Source organism: Etheostoma spectabile, chromosome 16 (assembly GCF_008692095.1).
Source record: "Etheostoma spectabile isolate EspeVRDwgs_2016 chromosome 16, UIUC_Espe_1.0, whole genome shotgun sequence".
In the NCBI taxonomy this organism is placed as follows: Eukaryota; Metazoa; Chordata; class Actinopteri; order Perciformes; family Percidae; genus Etheostoma; species Etheostoma spectabile.
In genome coordinates, this window is record NC_045748.1 from 22,139,098 (window position 1) to 22,157,452 (window position 18,355).

General features: G+C 43.1%; 1 protein-coding gene across 2 annotated transcripts in view; it reads left to right on the forward strand.

Annotated features, from left to right (window-relative positions):
* LOC116704163 (proline-rich receptor-like protein kinase PERK1) overlaps window positions 1–18,355 on the forward strand; it is a 29,080-nt gene that overhangs the window by 8,763 nt on the left and 1,962 nt on the right. For both annotated transcript variants that reach the window (XM_032539439.1, XM_032539440.1), the window contains one exon: window positions 11,991–12,410. In XM_032539439.1, the coding sequence (XP_032395330.1) occupies window positions 12,124–12,410 (287 nt within the window). In that variant the 5' untranslated portion in view covers window positions 11,991–12,123. The remainder of the gene's footprint in view (window positions 1–11,990; window positions 12,411–18,355) is intronic.

Here is an 18,355-nt window from a genome sequence, read left to right on the forward strand (position 1 = left end):
GCTACAAAGTTGCAAGGTCAAAAGAACGTTAAAAAAAATTGACTTTAATAACCTTAGTTCTTTACAATCATTCCCTGAAAGAACCAAACAGGCTGCTTTATAGCACGATACAAATTAGCTTAGCGTAATTTTGCTTGCACAAACAGAGAGTAGAAGGTGAGGACAAAGGCTGATAGGCTTTATCCTGGAAATGTAGTATGTAGTATATAGTATGTGTATTCTGTTGCTCCAGACTAGTAAACATGTAATAAATACAATTTTGTCAGTGTGCAGTGTTTCAAAAACAACCCAATTTGTAAACTTTAGACATGTATCTAGTACATTTTGTAATATATAGCTACATAGATACAGTATATTAGATATATAGCTATATTAGAAGTTCTTGTTAACACAACCAGTTACAATAAAGCCCTACGACTGCTTTCACATTCAAAGTGAATTTATGGAGAAGCAAAAAGGAAGTAGTGTATAGGTGTCGCACGCTTACAATTCAACACCTCAGCTGAATGGAATAGAATAGAAAAGTGTATATAATGTGGACTGGTCACATCTGGATAATATCTGATCTTCCTAATAAGCCGCTTGATATACACCGGACCAATGGGTGAATTGGCGGAAAATCAATTGCACATTCTTTACATGAAGCCAGTGCAAAACCAACTTTTGACGGATTATTTTGTGGAATTCTCACATATAGTGTGGTTCATGAGTATAGGACCACGCTTAAGTTGACTAAAAAAGTGGAATAAAAAAATCATCTTGAAATTGATCTTAATGCCTTAATTGAAAAATGTGGAAAAATCCCAACTTTTAAGTATTTTAAGTATTCATTCACAATTTTCTTGTGAATGAATAATGTATTGTAAATAATAAAATGTTCTTCCTTAAATACAGGGGGTGGAGCATACACCCCATATGTTAAATTCCCAAGAGGCAGGCAGATTTTTATATTTAAGGCCAGTTACTCATGGATCAAGGTACTATGCATCCTGATAAAAGTTCCCTTGGCCGTTGGAATTAAAAATCCCCCAACCCCCTCCCAACATCATCACATACCTTCACCATACCTAGGATTGGCATGGTGTTATTTCACTTAGCCTAATAGTGGTTGATTTGCACATTGAGAGATGATTTTATGGAAATAACTCGCCAAATCTCATGTAGTAGCAGGGTTCATATCAGAGCAGCACGTAATTCCAAATGGTGGTTATTTATGTGTTAAATGCACCAGGCTCCATTTTTCTTTTCTTTCTGTCTTTGCTTCCCCGCATCAAAGACTTTCAAAGGCATGTTGTAGTGCGCAGGAGTGATGAACACGTCTTGTATTAACAGTGTAGGTTAAAAGTGGATTGCAGTCAACGGCACTTAAACAACTCGCTGGTAGTCTTTGTCATACCCACAGAAAAAAAGTCTAATCACTGAACCCTAATTCAGCCATCCGCTGCCTCTGTCGGCCTGTCAGGCGGCGTCTCCGCACATTAGCTCATCAATGAAGAGCTATGAATAGATTTACATCTCTGGGATTATAACTGGACCAATCAGCTAATGATTTTCCCAACCCACTGGCTGTAATACACTGCCATCTTGTAACCAGCATCTTCCTCCTCCCACTATCTACCACTTTCCTTTTTAATCGTGACAATCATCATCTTCTCATTATCAACTCATCACCATTACAGTCCCATCATCCTCCCTTTAGTGGTCACATCATCATCACCATCAAACAGAAAACACATCCCTAACTATTATAGTAGAACACATTATAGAGTAAGTAAATACCACCAAGCATTAATTTGTCATCTGGACGTGAATAGACATAAAACCTGGCTAAATTTGGTTGTGAAAGGAAGTTTTTTTTTTAGATGTCCAGATCAGTAGCTCTCACAAGGACCCTTACAACTGACACAAATTAGATGAAGGACCCCATTTCATTTGTATTTGTCCAGTGTGTCCCATCTCAAAGGATTCTTGCGCTGAGATGTTTTATTACAGATGAATGTCATTATCAAAATAGTCTTACTTTCTGTTATGGCATAACCACAACCTTGGGGAAAACTTGGTCTATTATTAAGGGTGTGATTTGTGAAAAAAAAAGCAGAGGGAGGGATGTTTTTTCTTACAAAACCTGCAATAAAAGAATCCCCTTCAATTCCATGGATATAGTGCACTCAGCCAGCCATGTCAAAACACTAATTTGTATGAACATCAATATTCAATGGTAAATAGTCTCAAAATGAAATAGCCATTGTGGTATAAACCTAACCCAAAATACTTTCCACAGGAAATGACTGTTCGTTCTTGGGAGGGTTTTAATCCAAACCACAAGCTTTTCCTAAACATCATTTACTTTTTCTGGCATAACTTACCACATGGCCCCTGAAATGACCGTCATCTGGCGGTGTTGTACCTGGCTCACAGTTACCTATGGCGGCTAAACCACGTGGCAGCCGCGTCCTGGACAGGGCATGAAATGCGGGTGAATTTAGCAATTGGCGAATTGCAATTGGCGTGATAACACTGCAATCTGCCCACTACATTGGCTGTCGCCAATGAGTTGAGTGATTCCCACACGTAACTATCGGTAAGCAGAGTACGCAGTTGCTTACTGGCCGGACCAATCAGGGGCCCGCATCACCGGAAAAAATTGATTGACAGCGGGGCCCCTATGCGCTTTTCATTACTTGCGACAATCCCAGCAGTCCCACGTGCAGCCTTGACCAATCGGAGTGAGAACGGGTCAAATTCATTTCCTTGTTTCTGATATGAAGACGACGCGTGTGACTCGAAAATCTCACCGAAGAAACGTATTGATGTAATTTTAACATCAATACGCTATGACGTTTTTTCAATATAAAGTGCTGAAGTTGTCAATCCTGTCGGCTGAGGGCGGGGCTGTTTAAAAAAACATCTATGGTAGAGGTATGGAAATAAGGTCTATTGGTGAAGTACCATTGTTGGCTTTGAGGGAGGGATGCTTTCATCCCCACGGGGGATAAAAATAATTCAGCAGAGGCTGGGACCTATGAAAGACCAGAAAGGGGAAAATTCGCACCCTGCTATTTTTACTTGTCTGGGGGCTCAGGTTGGCCGCCGGTTCAATCCCCAGACTGACAGGAACACAAATCTGGGTGGGGAAAGTGAAAGAGCAGCGCTTCTCCCTCCTCATTACCACCATGACGTGTCTTAACCCCAACCGCTCTTCTGGAGCTGCTCAGTGGCCAGCAGCTCAGACTGTGGTTGTACTGGGCAGCTTCCAGGTATGAACGTGGAACTGAGTGAATGTGACAGGCTATTGTTGCAATGAGAAGTGTTTCTCAATCAACTTACCTGGATAAATAAAGATTAAAAAAAAATACGGCCACCTGTCGCTTTGTTGACCCGCCAGCAGATCAGCCTGTTCAGCTGTGGTTCGCTCCAATGTCTTTGACAGATCTGTAGACATTTAAAGACGCGGACATAACATTAAAGTGCCTACATTATGAACAATAATTTTTTTGGGGGGGGATTTGGGGTGTTATTTGTGTCCACATGCATCCAAACTTGGAAAAAAAACTATCCCTGTGTTGTCAGTGAGCGGGTTCTTCTGCAGCAATGTGCAGTACAACAAAAATATGGTGTGTTTTTTTTTTTTATTATTATAATGCAACATGTAAACCTATCCTGGTATAACCTCAAAAAACAATTATGAACCTGAAAATGAGCAGAATATGGGCACTTTACACAACTTATAAAATTCTGTCAGGAATGTGAGGACTTTTCTTTTTGATGCATGCCTCTTAAATCAAATAACTTTCTTACACTTCACTGTAACTTTTATTCTTGATTTTATACCATCTTAATCTATTTTAGCTGTAGCTGATTTAAATCTCTAATTCTTTAATGAATTGCTTTTAACTGCTCTAAGTGTTTTTTTTAACTTATTGCCGTGTTGCTGTATTATAAGGCTACAAAGTGTTCATGGAAGCCCCTTGAGGACCCTTCGGGGTCCCGGTCCCCACTTGGGAACCACTGTCTAGATTAAATGAACCCTTTTTATCATATATTATTTCACTTTGAAATATATTATTATTATATTATTTATCAACTCTGATGTGGGGTCAGATCTGCTAAATGACTGCATTAATAAGTGATCTATTATCGTAACTTTTGTGCGATCAACCCAGATCATTTTTATCATCATCATTATCGCCATCCTCATCTTAAATAACACAAAAATAAAAAGTTAATAATTACAATTTTGAAAAAACCCTCTTCAAGTAAATATCATCATCATTATCACCATAATTGTTCACTTTCATTAAAATGCATAGCCTTTGATTTGTTCACATTAATAAACCCTAAAATAATAATATAGTGCTTAATAAAGGAACATTATGATGAAAAACAGGTACACAACACGGTCCCACAGTTTTGTCCCCTTTTGAGCACATTTTTCCAAATCCATTGCAGTTTTACAACATGATATCTTCTTTTTTCCCCATTACTGATGATTTATCCACAAGAGATTCATGTTTTTCCAGAAAATGGAAATGATCCAGCTGCTATAGTTGTAGCATATGGGAAAATGACAAGGACTGTCATGCAGGAACCCTGCCCTGGCCCCATAACAGCACACATATGCACTCCATGGCGGTCAAATTTTGACTCTTGGTCTCACTTTTGACACTCTGGGTATGTTTTACCTGAAAACAAGAATTTGACAGTCAGGTTAGGAAAAGATGTGGGTGGAGTTACAAAATGGATGTTTCCGTGACACGCGGGATAAGCATGGGACACAAACCCCCGCTCTCGGGTGAAAGTCTGGTGTTGTTTGACTCATCCACCACCCCAACCAACCTCAAATGCCGATCTTAATACTACTGCTTCCGGTCGCGCTATACTACGTAATACAAATATAAGTAGAATACTACATGTCTTACAGTTGAGCTACCTCTATGCCCAGTGCCCAAGTTTTTTTCTGAGCCACTGACCAATGTCAGATTTTACGAGTTGGCAGGAGAAACGGTTTGGGCCACAAAAAATAAGGTGTCCATTGTATTTTGTCCCTCCCCAAAGACTAAAGGGCCATCCCACACCAAGAACAACACAATAATATGAATATAGTTTTAAAATCGTTAAAACTCAAGTGGATGGCGGACTCCACACCCAAACCAATAATGGCAGTACAGTGGCAAACAATATCGTTGGGATCCCTTCAGAGGATTTCATGAACTTGACAGCCAATCAAAATCCTCTGAACTCACAAGATGGCAAGGTGGAGAGAGACACGATACGTTTTGTATTTTGTAAATTGATATTCTATCTTGTTCAGCACTTTGGTCAACCACAGATGTTTAAACGTGCTAATAAATAAATGAATTGACATGCAGAGAGATGTGTTCACACACAGGTAGACTGATATAGCTCTGTGTCTTCAGTTGTAGAGCGGTTGCCTGCCAATTGGAAGGTTGGTGGTCAATCCCTGGCCCTGCAGTCCTGTGTCAAAGTGTCCTTTGGCAAGACACTGAACTCTGAGATTGCCACCGATGTGCATTGGAGTGTAAATGTGGTGAGTGGCACCTTGTACAGCAGCCTCTGCACAGTGATGATATGTGTTAATAGTTCCTGTACTATGTAAAAGCGTTTATTCCTGTAATCTTACATTGCCAAGTCTGCTGTATAATATGTATTTTATCAGCTGTAACGTGCAGTGCGTGCTGTCCAATCCACTGTTCACACACAACACACAACATTATCGTATAGTTTAGTTGGTGTTATAGTATTGAGTGGACGGCCTTAGGAATAAAACCAACTAATTGAAGGTAGAATGAAACACTGAATGCTTTTTTCTAGCAGGTGCCTGGGCAAATCATCCCCCTGCAAAGCACAATTGGGCTTCTGATAAACAGATCTTTAATAAGCTCTCTTCCTCAATATGGGAGGATTGTGAGGGTGCCAGGCAGGGATATTGGTGAGCTAAGAGCTCCCTTTGGCTTGGCCCGCCATCCAAACTTATTAGACAGATAATGAGAGCTGCACTTGCGTCGCGGGGGCCTCTTTTTGTGCCCGTGCGTCTCCTGAAACTGGCTCAATCAGATAGCGGCCAGCCTTTCACTGCAGCAACCATCTCTCTGCATCTGTTGACCTCCATGGCACAAGCCGGGAATAGTGGGCTGCTTCGGTGGCACTGAAATCCCTGATTCCCTTTCACTTGAAACAGATTTTTTTCCCCAGACAAGCTTGGATACAAAGGTCGGCTGTGTATATGGCTCTGTGGACTGTGATCCAAAAAAGTAAAAAAAACTTTAAAAATCCCTTTTTTAAGGGGGAGGCCTCAGGTTTTTGACTTTCATCCTAATGGTCCGGCTGTGATGACGTGTGATAATGTGCTTTTATTTATCCTACATGGATGGATGATGTGCACTAGATATGTAGCAGGGATTCTTGTCTGACACAATAAAAAGTGTCTCTTTCAGCAGAGCCGTCCTCTGAGTTTGTGTGTGGGCTCACGTGTGTAGTCAGACCCAAACGCAATCCCAAAATGTAGTCCTTAAAAAAAAAAAAAGACATCCTCCACCAGTTTCTGCACCATGACGATAGGAGGCGTTTTCCAATCACATCTCTGTATACCATTGTCACATGAGTTAGGGAAGTGCGCTGTTTCCTGCTGTTTTCACTGGCTTCTCCCAAGGTGTGTGCTCAGGATTTTGCATTAGTCCTGGAAAGTGCGCAGTTCCTAACCACGTCTTCTATTTTGTTTTTATTTGAATGTGCCGACTACACGCCATCACATTGAAAAAAGTAAGTTGCAAATTTTTGGTCGCATTTTCAGAGCAACATTAAATGAGTTTATGAGCAATACATTTTTGTCCATTTGAAACAATTTGGTTATCACATGTAAATATCTGTGGTTCAGTGATTTTACTTGTGAAACACTTGAATTCATTTGTTCAAAGACATTGTTTGAAAATACAGTTAAATTGAAGTTTAGATCCATTTAACGCATCATTTAAAAGGTACTCTGTTGACTTTTTGACCACTAATAGTGCTATGGAGCACATCCTACTTATGGTTTCACGCTATTATATTGACAGTTGCTGGTGGTGAGTGACGCACCAGTAAGCCGATGTAAGTTCAGAAAGGCAGGGAAAAAGGTGCTAGCCATCAAACATGGATGTGTACAATCTAGTATTAAAGCAGCTTTAATGTATTTTTTAATGTCACTTGTAGTCGTGATCATTTAGGGAATTATCACCACAATTGCAGCTCCCTTTGACTTTACAAAGCTTTTGGGGAGTTACAGCTCATTGTTTAGCTGGTCCGGCCCACAACTTTTTTTTTTGGTTGACTCTCATGGGACAGAACATGTTTTCAGTGGCAGGAGGCTGCGGTTTTCAGAGAAAAAACTCAAAAAAATCACTGTACCCACCTGCTCCGCAACAAAGCAGAGACAGACACAGTTAAGAGACTAGCTGGGGAGCGTAGTGGAGCTTTTAGCAGATAAAGAGGACGACATGTCCCTTAGTAGGGTGGGGACCCAACTAGATCTAAAAGAGAAAGAATAGTGGACTAACATTCTCCGATGGACCAAACATGACTCCAAATGGATTCAAATGTTTCTTGTAACTGCTGGATGTGTGAATAAGCAATTCATTGCTGACAAGGGTGCCATATTAATTTAAAAGGTGAACATATCCATGTTGTGTTCACAACATCAGTTATTGCAGGTTGGATGTACAAATCAGAAAGCTTTTGAAATGGTTTTACGAAGGAAATGCCCCTAACATATGTCATGCTCGGGACATTCTGGCTGCAGAAGCGCCACACACCGCAATAAAGCGGATCCATTTTGGATTTTGGCGCCCATGTAACCCATCTGTCTGTTCTTCCAGGCTGCAATCAGGAGCAGAGCCCCTACGCCAGCCCACTCTGGGCCACTCGGCCGCGACGCGCATTTCAGCAACTCCTGGAATCTGTCAAGCCAGGTCGGTCATCAGTAGGTCATAAACACAGGAACGCCACAGAAGCCTTTACAAATAAAACATATTTCAAAGTAAAAACACACCGGGTCTATGGTGACTTTGGCTGTCTTGGCTTCTCAGCTGGACTAGAGCAAGACAGTCAATCAGGCAGAGGGAGAGACAGACATAGACTGCAGCCATACGTGGCGGGCCACACGTGAAAGTTGCATATATAGTTGCGAAACACATTACATTATGATTTAATGAGGTTATAAATTTATTTATGTTTAATTAAATACGTTCTGTAGCGTGGAGAAGTGAAATGCGAGAAATGGGTGTGAACAGCCGGCGCCCGATCAGGCCTCGCAGTGCTCGGCTATAATCTAGTCCTGCTACTTTAATTACACAACACCTGAATAACCCTCAACCCTACAAACACCCTAATTGCCTTTAACATGCTAATAAAATAAAAAGAGACCATAGAATATAAGTGTAACTGCGGTGTATTATGACAAATTATTAAAGATGGACACACCCCTCCGTACATACACGTTAAAGCACTCAAAGTATCCCACACATTAAAACGTTTCCCCGAAAACACCCACACGTCCAACAAAACAAATGTCATTCAATAAACTTAAATAGTCCGGATCCAGAGTAGCAAACAACAAACAAACAAAACATGGCCGGAGACAGCGTGGTGAGAAGCCGCAGTTAATACTGTCCACACGGACAACTTACGCAACCCCGCCACGGTCCGTTCAGCACAGGGTCGCCGCCATAGTACCAAGAGTCATCCCAGTTCTGTAATCCACCGGAAAATATATTTAATCCGAGGCTGGTGTCTCCTGGAAAACTTGCCATGCTGCGCCCTCTAAACCCGACCGTTTCTTTCCGCATTCTCTCGCCCAATCGATCAGCTGAGGATTTTTTTACGTCACCACCTAGTGTCTTTTTTACAGAAGATACATTAGAAAAGCATTTCAAAATAAAAGGAAATAATACACCAACATCAGACCATACACGTGATACCAATCCAGGCCACTGATAACAAAGCTGTATACTTTATCAATATGGGAAAACAAACAATACACTACTGCATGTTTCCCACATGTATATAGCCTCTATCAAAGAAGGACATGGACAACCATTACAAGTGTGTGCCTAGCGTTAGGCCCCATTGTCCCCATGTTCCACCAAAACAGTTCTGTCCCGAGGCTGTTTTTCCGCAGCACGGTGGCCCCGTTGGGCTTCACAGCACCAAGACAAATTTGATTGGTTTTAGAATGCTAATACACCAGAGGAGTTTTTGTCCCATCCCGGAACGCTGTCTGGACTAGTCAGAGCGTCTTTGCAGCGCTGTGGGGGGAGGTCTGACAATGGAGACTATAGCACACCGTAACCACAGTGATATCACGTGAACTGACAAACCCTGGAGTACAACTTGGACATTACTGGAGCAATGTGAGAATGTGAACAAACAAAAAAAGGATTTTCAACTGTGTCAGTGGCTCTATTTTTTAAGTGGGTCATTTTTTTTAGAGGGTTTGTATCCAAAACAGCAGTTTCTACCACTAAATGGTGTAATAGATGCAAAATACTCAGAGAATTAGACGTAAATGGACTGTTCTTATAATCTTCTTCTTTTCTTTTTTTTGTGTTAACAACTGCACAGTGGAGATAGAGTCACAAGAAGCTGTACAATTTCCCTTGACCAGATGAAGTCTCTGACAGAGAAGTACTGAACACAAAAGGGTTACACTTTACTGGAAGGTATTTAGTGACATGACGCGTTCATGAACTTTAAATGTCCCATGGCATGAAATGTCACTCTAGGAGGTTTTTTAACATTACTAAGTTCACCCAGGCCGCTATGGCCCCCAGTGGCTAGAAATGGTGCAGGTGTGAACCGAGCCTAGGTATCCTGCTCTGCCTTTGAGAAAATGAAAGTTCAGATGGGCCGATCTGGAATCTTGCTCTTTATGAGGTCATAAGGGAAAGGTAACCTCCACTCTCTCTGCTTTGCCGCCCAGAGAATTTGGCCCACCCATGAGAGAGCGAGACATCATGGCTTTCAAAGAGGCAAGTTGCAGTTGGTCAAGGCCACAACCCCAGCCTCAACTTGCCCCTCTACCTGAAATAGGCTTCAGATCCAGTATTAGGGGACACTAAGGTCTATATAAAAGAGACTTCAGATACAGTATTAGGGAACCACTAAGGCAGACCTGGGCATCTTACGACCCGCGGGCCACATCCGGCCCTCTGTGCGTCCCTGTCCGGCCCGCGTGAGGCTAATCATAAATTACAAAATAAATGAAAAAAACATCTATGTCGAGTGTGCAATACAACGGTGCTGCTTTTGTTTTGAAAAGCGTTATTTGTATTACTTCCTTGTGGACGTATGCGCGTTCGTGATTGTGAGTGAAGGTGAACAGCGGCAATCACAAATTACAAAATAATTTTTAAAAAACATCTATGTCGTGCGTGCAATACAACTGTGCTGCTTTTATTTTGAAAAGTGTCATTTATGGACGTATGTCCGTGCGTAACCTGTGAGTAAAGGTGCACAGCGACGAGTGATGCCCGGTTACCCCCGAGATGTCCGCTCACGCTAAAAAAAGAAAAGTTGATGACGAATGCCGTGTTTTCAACTAAACATGGACTGCCAAGTATTTCTTTAAAGAAATTAGAGGTAAAGCGTGTGCTTAATCTGTGGGTTCACAGGTGCTGTGTTTAAAGTTATAATTTGATCGCCGCTACACGGAAGAACACGAAGATAAATACCGGAATCTGAGTCTGTTGAAGAGACGCAAGGGAGGAGTGTGAACAAGTAAAATAAATTGCAGTGATTCATGATTGTTTTTGTTTTCTTATTTTAATTTCACATAGCCTAATATAATTATTTAAGGATTAAGAGTTTAAATAAAACCATCAAAAGCAATCTGCTTTGTATAAAGTTAAGTTAGGTAAATTAAATTATTAGTTTTATTAATATTTATCTTACGTTATATCAAAAATATATTGAGCAAAATTTAATTGAAATATTGTAATGTGGCCCTCAGCAGTGCTGGGTTGCTCATGCGGCCCCGGTAAAAAATTAATTGCCCACCCTGCACTAAGGTCTATATAAAAGAGACTTCAGATACAGATTTAGGGACCACTAAGGCAATAAAAGAGTTCGAACAGTATTAGGGGACCACTAAGTCTATATAAAAGAGACTTCAGATACAGGATTAGGGGACCACTAAGGTCTATATAAAAGAGACTTCAGATACGGATTAGGGGACCACTAGGTCTATATAAAAGAGACTTCAGAGACAGTATTAGGGGACCACTAAGGTCTTATAAAAGAAAACTTCAGATACCAGTATTAGGGGACCACTGAGGGTTATTAAAGAGACTTCAGATATAGTATTACGGGACCACTAAGGTCTATGAAAAAGAGACTACAGATACAGTATTAGGGGACCACTAAGGTCTATATAAAAGAGACTACAGATACAGTATTAGGGGACCACTAAGGTCTATATAAAAGCATCCAAAATGCACCATGTCATGGGACCTTTAAAAACAAATCCAACTTTTATGACATAACGCTTCTTTTAGTAAGTGTCATTAGGTTTTGTCATGACAAGTAATAGTTAGGGTTAGGGTTCACGTGTCATGACAGTGTCATGTGTTCATGACAGTCTCATGTCACTCTTATGTAGATACCCTCAAGTCATCAACAAAAGTTCACAAGACATTCAATTCACAAGTTGATTTGCATAGGCTCAATACTTTCTGCTCCTACTAATCAAAAGGTGCTGGGCCACTCTGTGATCAAAGGGAAATTCTTCTTCTAACACTGAGCTAGAAAACAAATCCAGATAGACTTAATTTAATCAGGATACACTAAAGGTTGTTGATTAGCTAAATAGTTTTAAGTATGGTCCAAATATACAGAACAGTAGGAGTTTGATCAGTGAACAGGAAAGACAATATAAGGATAAGATTAATTAGGTGCTTCATTTTCAAACATGCAGTGACTGAGAGCCTTTTGTCTTACAGAGCATCGGACATTTAAAGCCTTCTGAGGCCACCTCCCACACACCTGCTTTCTCAGAGTGTAATCAACACGTGGGAATCATTTACATCAAACAACACCCCACCACTCATTCCCATTGGATCAAACCTGGCAGCAATGCAGGCTGGTCTTCAGGTAACCAGCAGCACCTCTATCCAGATCCTGCCAAAGCCTGGGACTGCAAAAAACACCCTCCAGCCCGTCCTGGCCCAGGCCATCATCAATCCTAAGCGAGGTATGGATGGACCACTCCAGACACCACAGCCACCCAGGACCTGCAGCTCACCCGGATCTTCTGGGAAGTCCAGCTGGAGCTTGGATGCCAGAGTGGCCGTGCTTCTGGTGACTCTGGCTGGAGCTGTAATCCTGCTGCTGCTCTACAAACTCCTGCAGCTAAAACACAGGTGTGTGCATGTTGCAGAGCAATACGTGATGTATTGGGTGCCCGATCACAGAAGGCTTGTGTTACACCACTCAGACCTAAGACGCTAATATTGTATAAAAGTTCAGTTTTATTTCTTTGCAGTAGGATTTATTACACAGCAAGTTCAGGAGTTCACTACCGCGGACACACACACCGTGTTTCTTCTAATTCCCACGGCCTCGACTACCACCTGAAAACGTGTCTTCTTCTAACATATATTGCAGTATGTTGTAACAACAAATCACAACACAGGTAGCCCCCTACCGGTAGGGGGAAGAAATGCATAGCTTTTAATTAAACTAAATGTCTCAATGCGTTGCTAAACAGAATACAGATAAATTATGTGTTGTACGTAAACCAAACAAAATACTTCCAATAGGGGTATTTCCAGGTGCTACATTTGCGTCCTGTGGATGCACCAAACTAAGGACATTTGAAGCTTTTACGTGCCTTTAAAAAGGATGTTGCAAACAAGTGGCTGAATGGAGACTACAGAGGTAGTCTTCACACTGGAAATGTGGAATAATCTTTTTTCCCCAGCATGTTCCCTTGGATCAGAGAGGCGCAACTCATGGTATACGCTGTCGGCCCTTGGGCCCAGCTCCTGTTCTGGTGATGCCATGTTCAACTGCTACACTGCAGTGCCCTGCTAGCTTCCTGCTACGTCCAGCTACGTCCTGCTGTGCCTTTAATGCCGCAGAGCGTCCTGCTATGCCATGAACTACTACAAGAACTGCTACAAACTACTAATTTTTCTATTTTTGTTATTGCCACTCTTCATTCTAACCCCAACCGGCCCGTCAACACCGCCTACCAAAGCTGGTTCTGACCGAGGTTTCTGCCTAAAGAGAGTTTTTCCTCCACTGTCGCACCGTTGCTTGCTCTGGGGAGACACTAGAACTGTTGTCCTTGTAAATCTGGAGTGGTGGTCTATCTGTATTTGTCTTGATCTCTTTGTTATGAATTGATACTATAAATAAAATTGAATTGAATTGAAATAAGTGGAAGCTTAGCTTAGTGGGGGTGACTTTGTAGTCATGCGACTGTGCAGTAGTTTATTTTTAGCCGATATTTTGCTTTTTAGTGCGGGTGATTTCATTTACACTTAAAAAAGGATAAATATTGTGTCCTTTTATGAAAATTTCCTTGTATTTAACCCTCCTCTGATGAAGGATACGTTGCTCCACAAGGGGGGAATGACTTGCAGACAGTCTTTTGAATAGAACTTATTGTACCCTAGGCGCCAAAGGTGTGCAAACTTGTTAAATTGGAGAACCCTTTTCTCCTTTTTACACCTCTTTTTTGAATGAAATTATATGCACAATCCCAAAAACCAAATGCCATAGGGAGCAAATGGGATAGTTAGTATTGGCCGGACCCCAGGAAGTGCAACGGCTTTGAAGCCAATTTGACACAGTGGTAACTGTTACATGGGAGATAGTTTCAAAGTACTGGTGTTTAAAATACACAGAGCTTAAGGGTTGTAGCCCCATAACAATCGGAAAGGTCACGTTACGCCATTACCTGTGTGTGAAACACATCTCTCAGCAGTGTCAATGTCTAATTTATTTATATAGCACATTTAAACAACTGTGGTTGACCTAAGTGCTTCCGTGTCTGTCACATGATGCCTTGGGGCCCAAAAGTACTGTTTTCCCAATGACGTACATTAGTGAAAGAGACGTCTTTACATCAGCGGATGCATTTTTTGAGCATTATCCCCGCAAAATGATCAGAATATGATCTATTCGGCCCGATAACATTTGGAAAGTCTAGAAGAGACGAACAATTAAATCGGTTATTTTATCCACGTTCAAGTTAGTCGAGGGTTAAACCGGAAGTAGCTGGCTTGCCGAGCCAATCACTGAGGTAAATTTAAACACAGAAGTTGAACTTTTTTGACTTCCTGCGCAACTGAGCAACTCTAATAGGAATGAAGGGGGATCTGCCTTGAACTCTGAATCCAGTTCTTATTACACATCCATCGGCTTGAGAGTTAAGCATTAGGTCAATAGCTAAAGTACACCACCACCTTATTGTGAGTAGTCACTATGTCAGTAGTTTCTGGAAAATATAAATATTTTGCATAGACTTGTAGATGAATTGCCATGTTTTGGTATGACCAGAAAAAAAACATTTTTTTTTCAACTTTGGACCTAGTGAAAGTTTGGACAGAGAAAGGCTAGCTGTCTGACAAGCCATACAGGCTAGCTGTCTCCCCTTGCCTCCAGCCTTTTATGCTTCATGTAAAGACTGTAGAAGGACGCTGAGACGCGAGAGGACGCTGGCGCTGTTTAGTCGCCGCTATCTTCCGTTCGCGTTGCTATCTTCCTTCCTCCTGTTTGTTCTGTTAGTGTCTGTCTTCACACTACTTCTGGACAGCCTTTTAGCTGGTTCCTGAAGCCGCTCTGCATCTTGCCGGACTACTGCCCCGTGGTTGCCGCGTAGCGGTGCTCGTGCTCATTCAACGCGTGGTGGCTAAACTCTAGCTTCATCAGCGGCTAACCCGATAACCCGGTTTCCTAGCCTGTCTCTCAGGCAAAAACTCAAACAGAAGAGCCGTGACCTAAACCATCATCTCCCTTGGCTTGCTGTAGATCACCTTGGCATTTACATCAGTCATCCATCTGTGTGTCCCTGTCCACATGCTAACATGCTGGACGCAGCTCTCAGTCCCTCTGCTCGGCATCATGTTCAATACTCAACTCTGCAACTGGTGAATTAATCAACTTCTCCATTCCTCGCATCCCAGTCATCAAACAGCGGATTCTTCGACGACCCGTTACATCCACAGAAGCTGTCGCCGCAAGGTTGTCTATCTTCACCACGGACAATCCATTCCATCCTGGTCCCCGGCACGCTCGTCGCACTTATTCCACGTCATCGGAACGCTTTCTGACTGCATCACATACAGCTGAGCGCAACGACAGGCTGCACAAAAAAACCCGGACTGGACTTCACCGGTATTCACACTTCACCTATACCTGTTCTCCAATCATCTACAAATTCCCTCGCTATCTTTCCTCAACTGCATTACCCCCCACACGCACTGTTAACTGGGACAACCTCAGATCTTTCCAGCCGCTCTCCATCTCACCACCTCTATCATGCCAACTTGCCCTCCTACACACCGATCAATCAACAAAAAGCCCCAGTCCCTCATGAACTAATCCTCGACAACTCGCGGATTTCCTCTGCTCACCGAAACCTGGCAACAACCAACGATTCTTCTTCCCAACCAAGCATCCCCACTGGATACAGTTACATTTGCAAACCGCCCCTCCTGCCGTGGTGGCGGCCTTGCCGTTTTACAGTCAGAACTTCGGATCACTGAAATCACACCTTCCCTCTGGGTTTCATTTGAATATCTCGCCTTCAAAGCTCTTTCCTCATGACAGTTCTCCTATCTACCGGCCACCTAAACCAAACCCTTCCTTCCTCTCAGACTTTGCAGAATTCTAACGCTAGCCTCATCTCTCTCCTCAGTTGCTGCTACTCGGTGACTTCACATCCATATCGACTCCCCCACACTGCAAGCTGTCATCAGAATTCACACTTTACTGGACAACTTCACTCTAACACATGTACATTCCCCACCCATGACAAAGGTCACATCCTCGAATGGTCTGCTCATCAACCTACCTGTGCTGGACCTACTCCATGCCTTTTCCCTTGATCGACAAACTGATACGGTTCATCATTCCCTCCCCAACCGCACGCCCACGCATCCTTCGAGCAATCACCTTCCGCAATCTAAAATCCATTGATCCCCTCATCTCTCTGACCTGCTCTCCTCACTCACATGGACTCATCTCACCTCACCTGATGATCTCACAAACCACCTCCACTCCGTTTGTCTTCCTCCTAACTCTCTGGCCCCCTCAAACAAAAATCGTCACCTTAACACCTCGTCACCTGGTACACACCTGCACTTCGGAAAATGAAACAAACTGGCCGCCAACTCGAACGCACTGACAAAAATCATCTCTAACAATTCACCATGAAGCCTATAAACTCCACTCATTGCCTACAAAGAGGCTCTATTTCTGCCAAATCTGCCACTCTCCTCCATCTTCTCAAACCCTTGTCATAACTCAGAACCCTCTCTCCACAATGAACAACCTCATCAAGCTCGGACCAACAACACCCTACTGTGTCCTGATCTCTGCAAATTCCTTCACTTTTTTGCAGAAAAAATCAACACCATTTATCAGTCTCTATCCCCTGCACTGACCCCCCAGTATCTACTCCAGCGCCACCACGGACCTCTCTCCCTATCGGCCTGACCTCCCTTCCCTCCTCCACACTCCCTCCTCTCCCAGTTTGAACTGGTCACCACCGAATCTTAAACTCATTAGCCTTCCAAAAACCACTACCGTCACTGGACTCCTACCTACTCCTCTCTTGAAGTCATGCCTCCCCGTCCTTTCCCCTACCTCACTAACTCTTCAACTCCTCTCTCTCCTGGAACTGTCCCCTCTGCTTTCAAAACAGCTGCTGTCACCCCGGTTCTTAAAAAAAATGGTCTGGATCCTCTTCCCTTAATAACTACCGCCCTATATCCAACTCCCCTTCTGTCTAAAACCTCAACGTATAGTTGCCTCACAATTACAAACTCATCTCCTTGCCAATAACCAATTTGAACCCTTCCAATCTGGTTTTCGCCCCCTCCACAGCACAGAAACTGCTCTGGTCAAAGTCTTCAACGACCTACTCACTTCTGCTGACACCGGTTCCCTCAACATCCTTATTCTTCTTGACCTGAGTGCAGCCTTCGATACTGTGAGCCATAACATTCTGCTCACCAGACTCAAAGACCTTGGTATCGAAGGTACTGCACTCACCTGGCTCCGTTCCTACCTTTCTGACAGATCTCATTTCATCTCCCTTCATAACCACATCTCTGCTACTGCCTCAGTCACCCAAGGCGTTCCCCAAGGCTCCGTACTCGGCCCCCTTCTTTTCATCATCTACCTCCTCCCCCTTGGTCAGATACTCCGCCATTTCAACCTAAACTTCCACTGTTATGCCGATGACACCCAGATCTACCTCAGCACCAACTCCCCACAACCCCCCCTCTCCCACATCAACTCTTGTCTGTCAGCCATCAAAACCTGGATGCACCACAACTTTCTCAAACTAAACAGCAATAAAAACAGATTCCTCTATCGGCTCCAAATCCACTCTCTGCAAAGCCAACAACCCCACTCTCATCATTGACGGTACCATTGTCTCCCCCTCTCCCCAGGCCCGCAACCTTGGTGTGATTTTTGATTCAACCCTCTCCCTTGAGCCTCACATCCGTCAAGTCATCAAAACCTCCTTCTTTCACCTTCGAAATATTGCTAAAATCAGACCCTCACTCACTCCCTCTGCTGCCGAAAGACTTATTCATGCCTTCATCTCCTCACGACTCGACTATTGCAACTCACTACTCCTCGGCATCAGCTCAACCTCCATCAAAAGGCTCCAACTGGTTCAGAACTCAGCTGCACGTCTCATCACCCGCTCCACATCCTGGCAACACATCACTCCGGTCCTAAAACAGCTTCACTGGCTTCCCATCTCTCACCGGATCACATACAAGATCCTGGTCTCACCACAAAGCATCCACCACCTTGCCCGTCATACCTCAATGTCCTGCTCTCCCTACCAACCTTCAGGGCCCTCAGTCCAACACAGCCGGTCTCCTCATGTCCCAAGTCAAGCTCCGCAGTTTTGGGGACCGAGCCTTTCCAGGGCAGTCCAAGGCTGTGGAACTCCCTCCCCATGAGATCCGCATCTCAGAGTCCCTCACCATTTTTCAGTCCTGTCTGAAGACCATCTTTCGGTTCTGCCTATCCTTAGTTTTTTTTTTAAACAAACACTGTCTCTACCTGTAAGCGACTTTGAGCTCGGGAAAAGCGCTATACAAATTCAATTTAT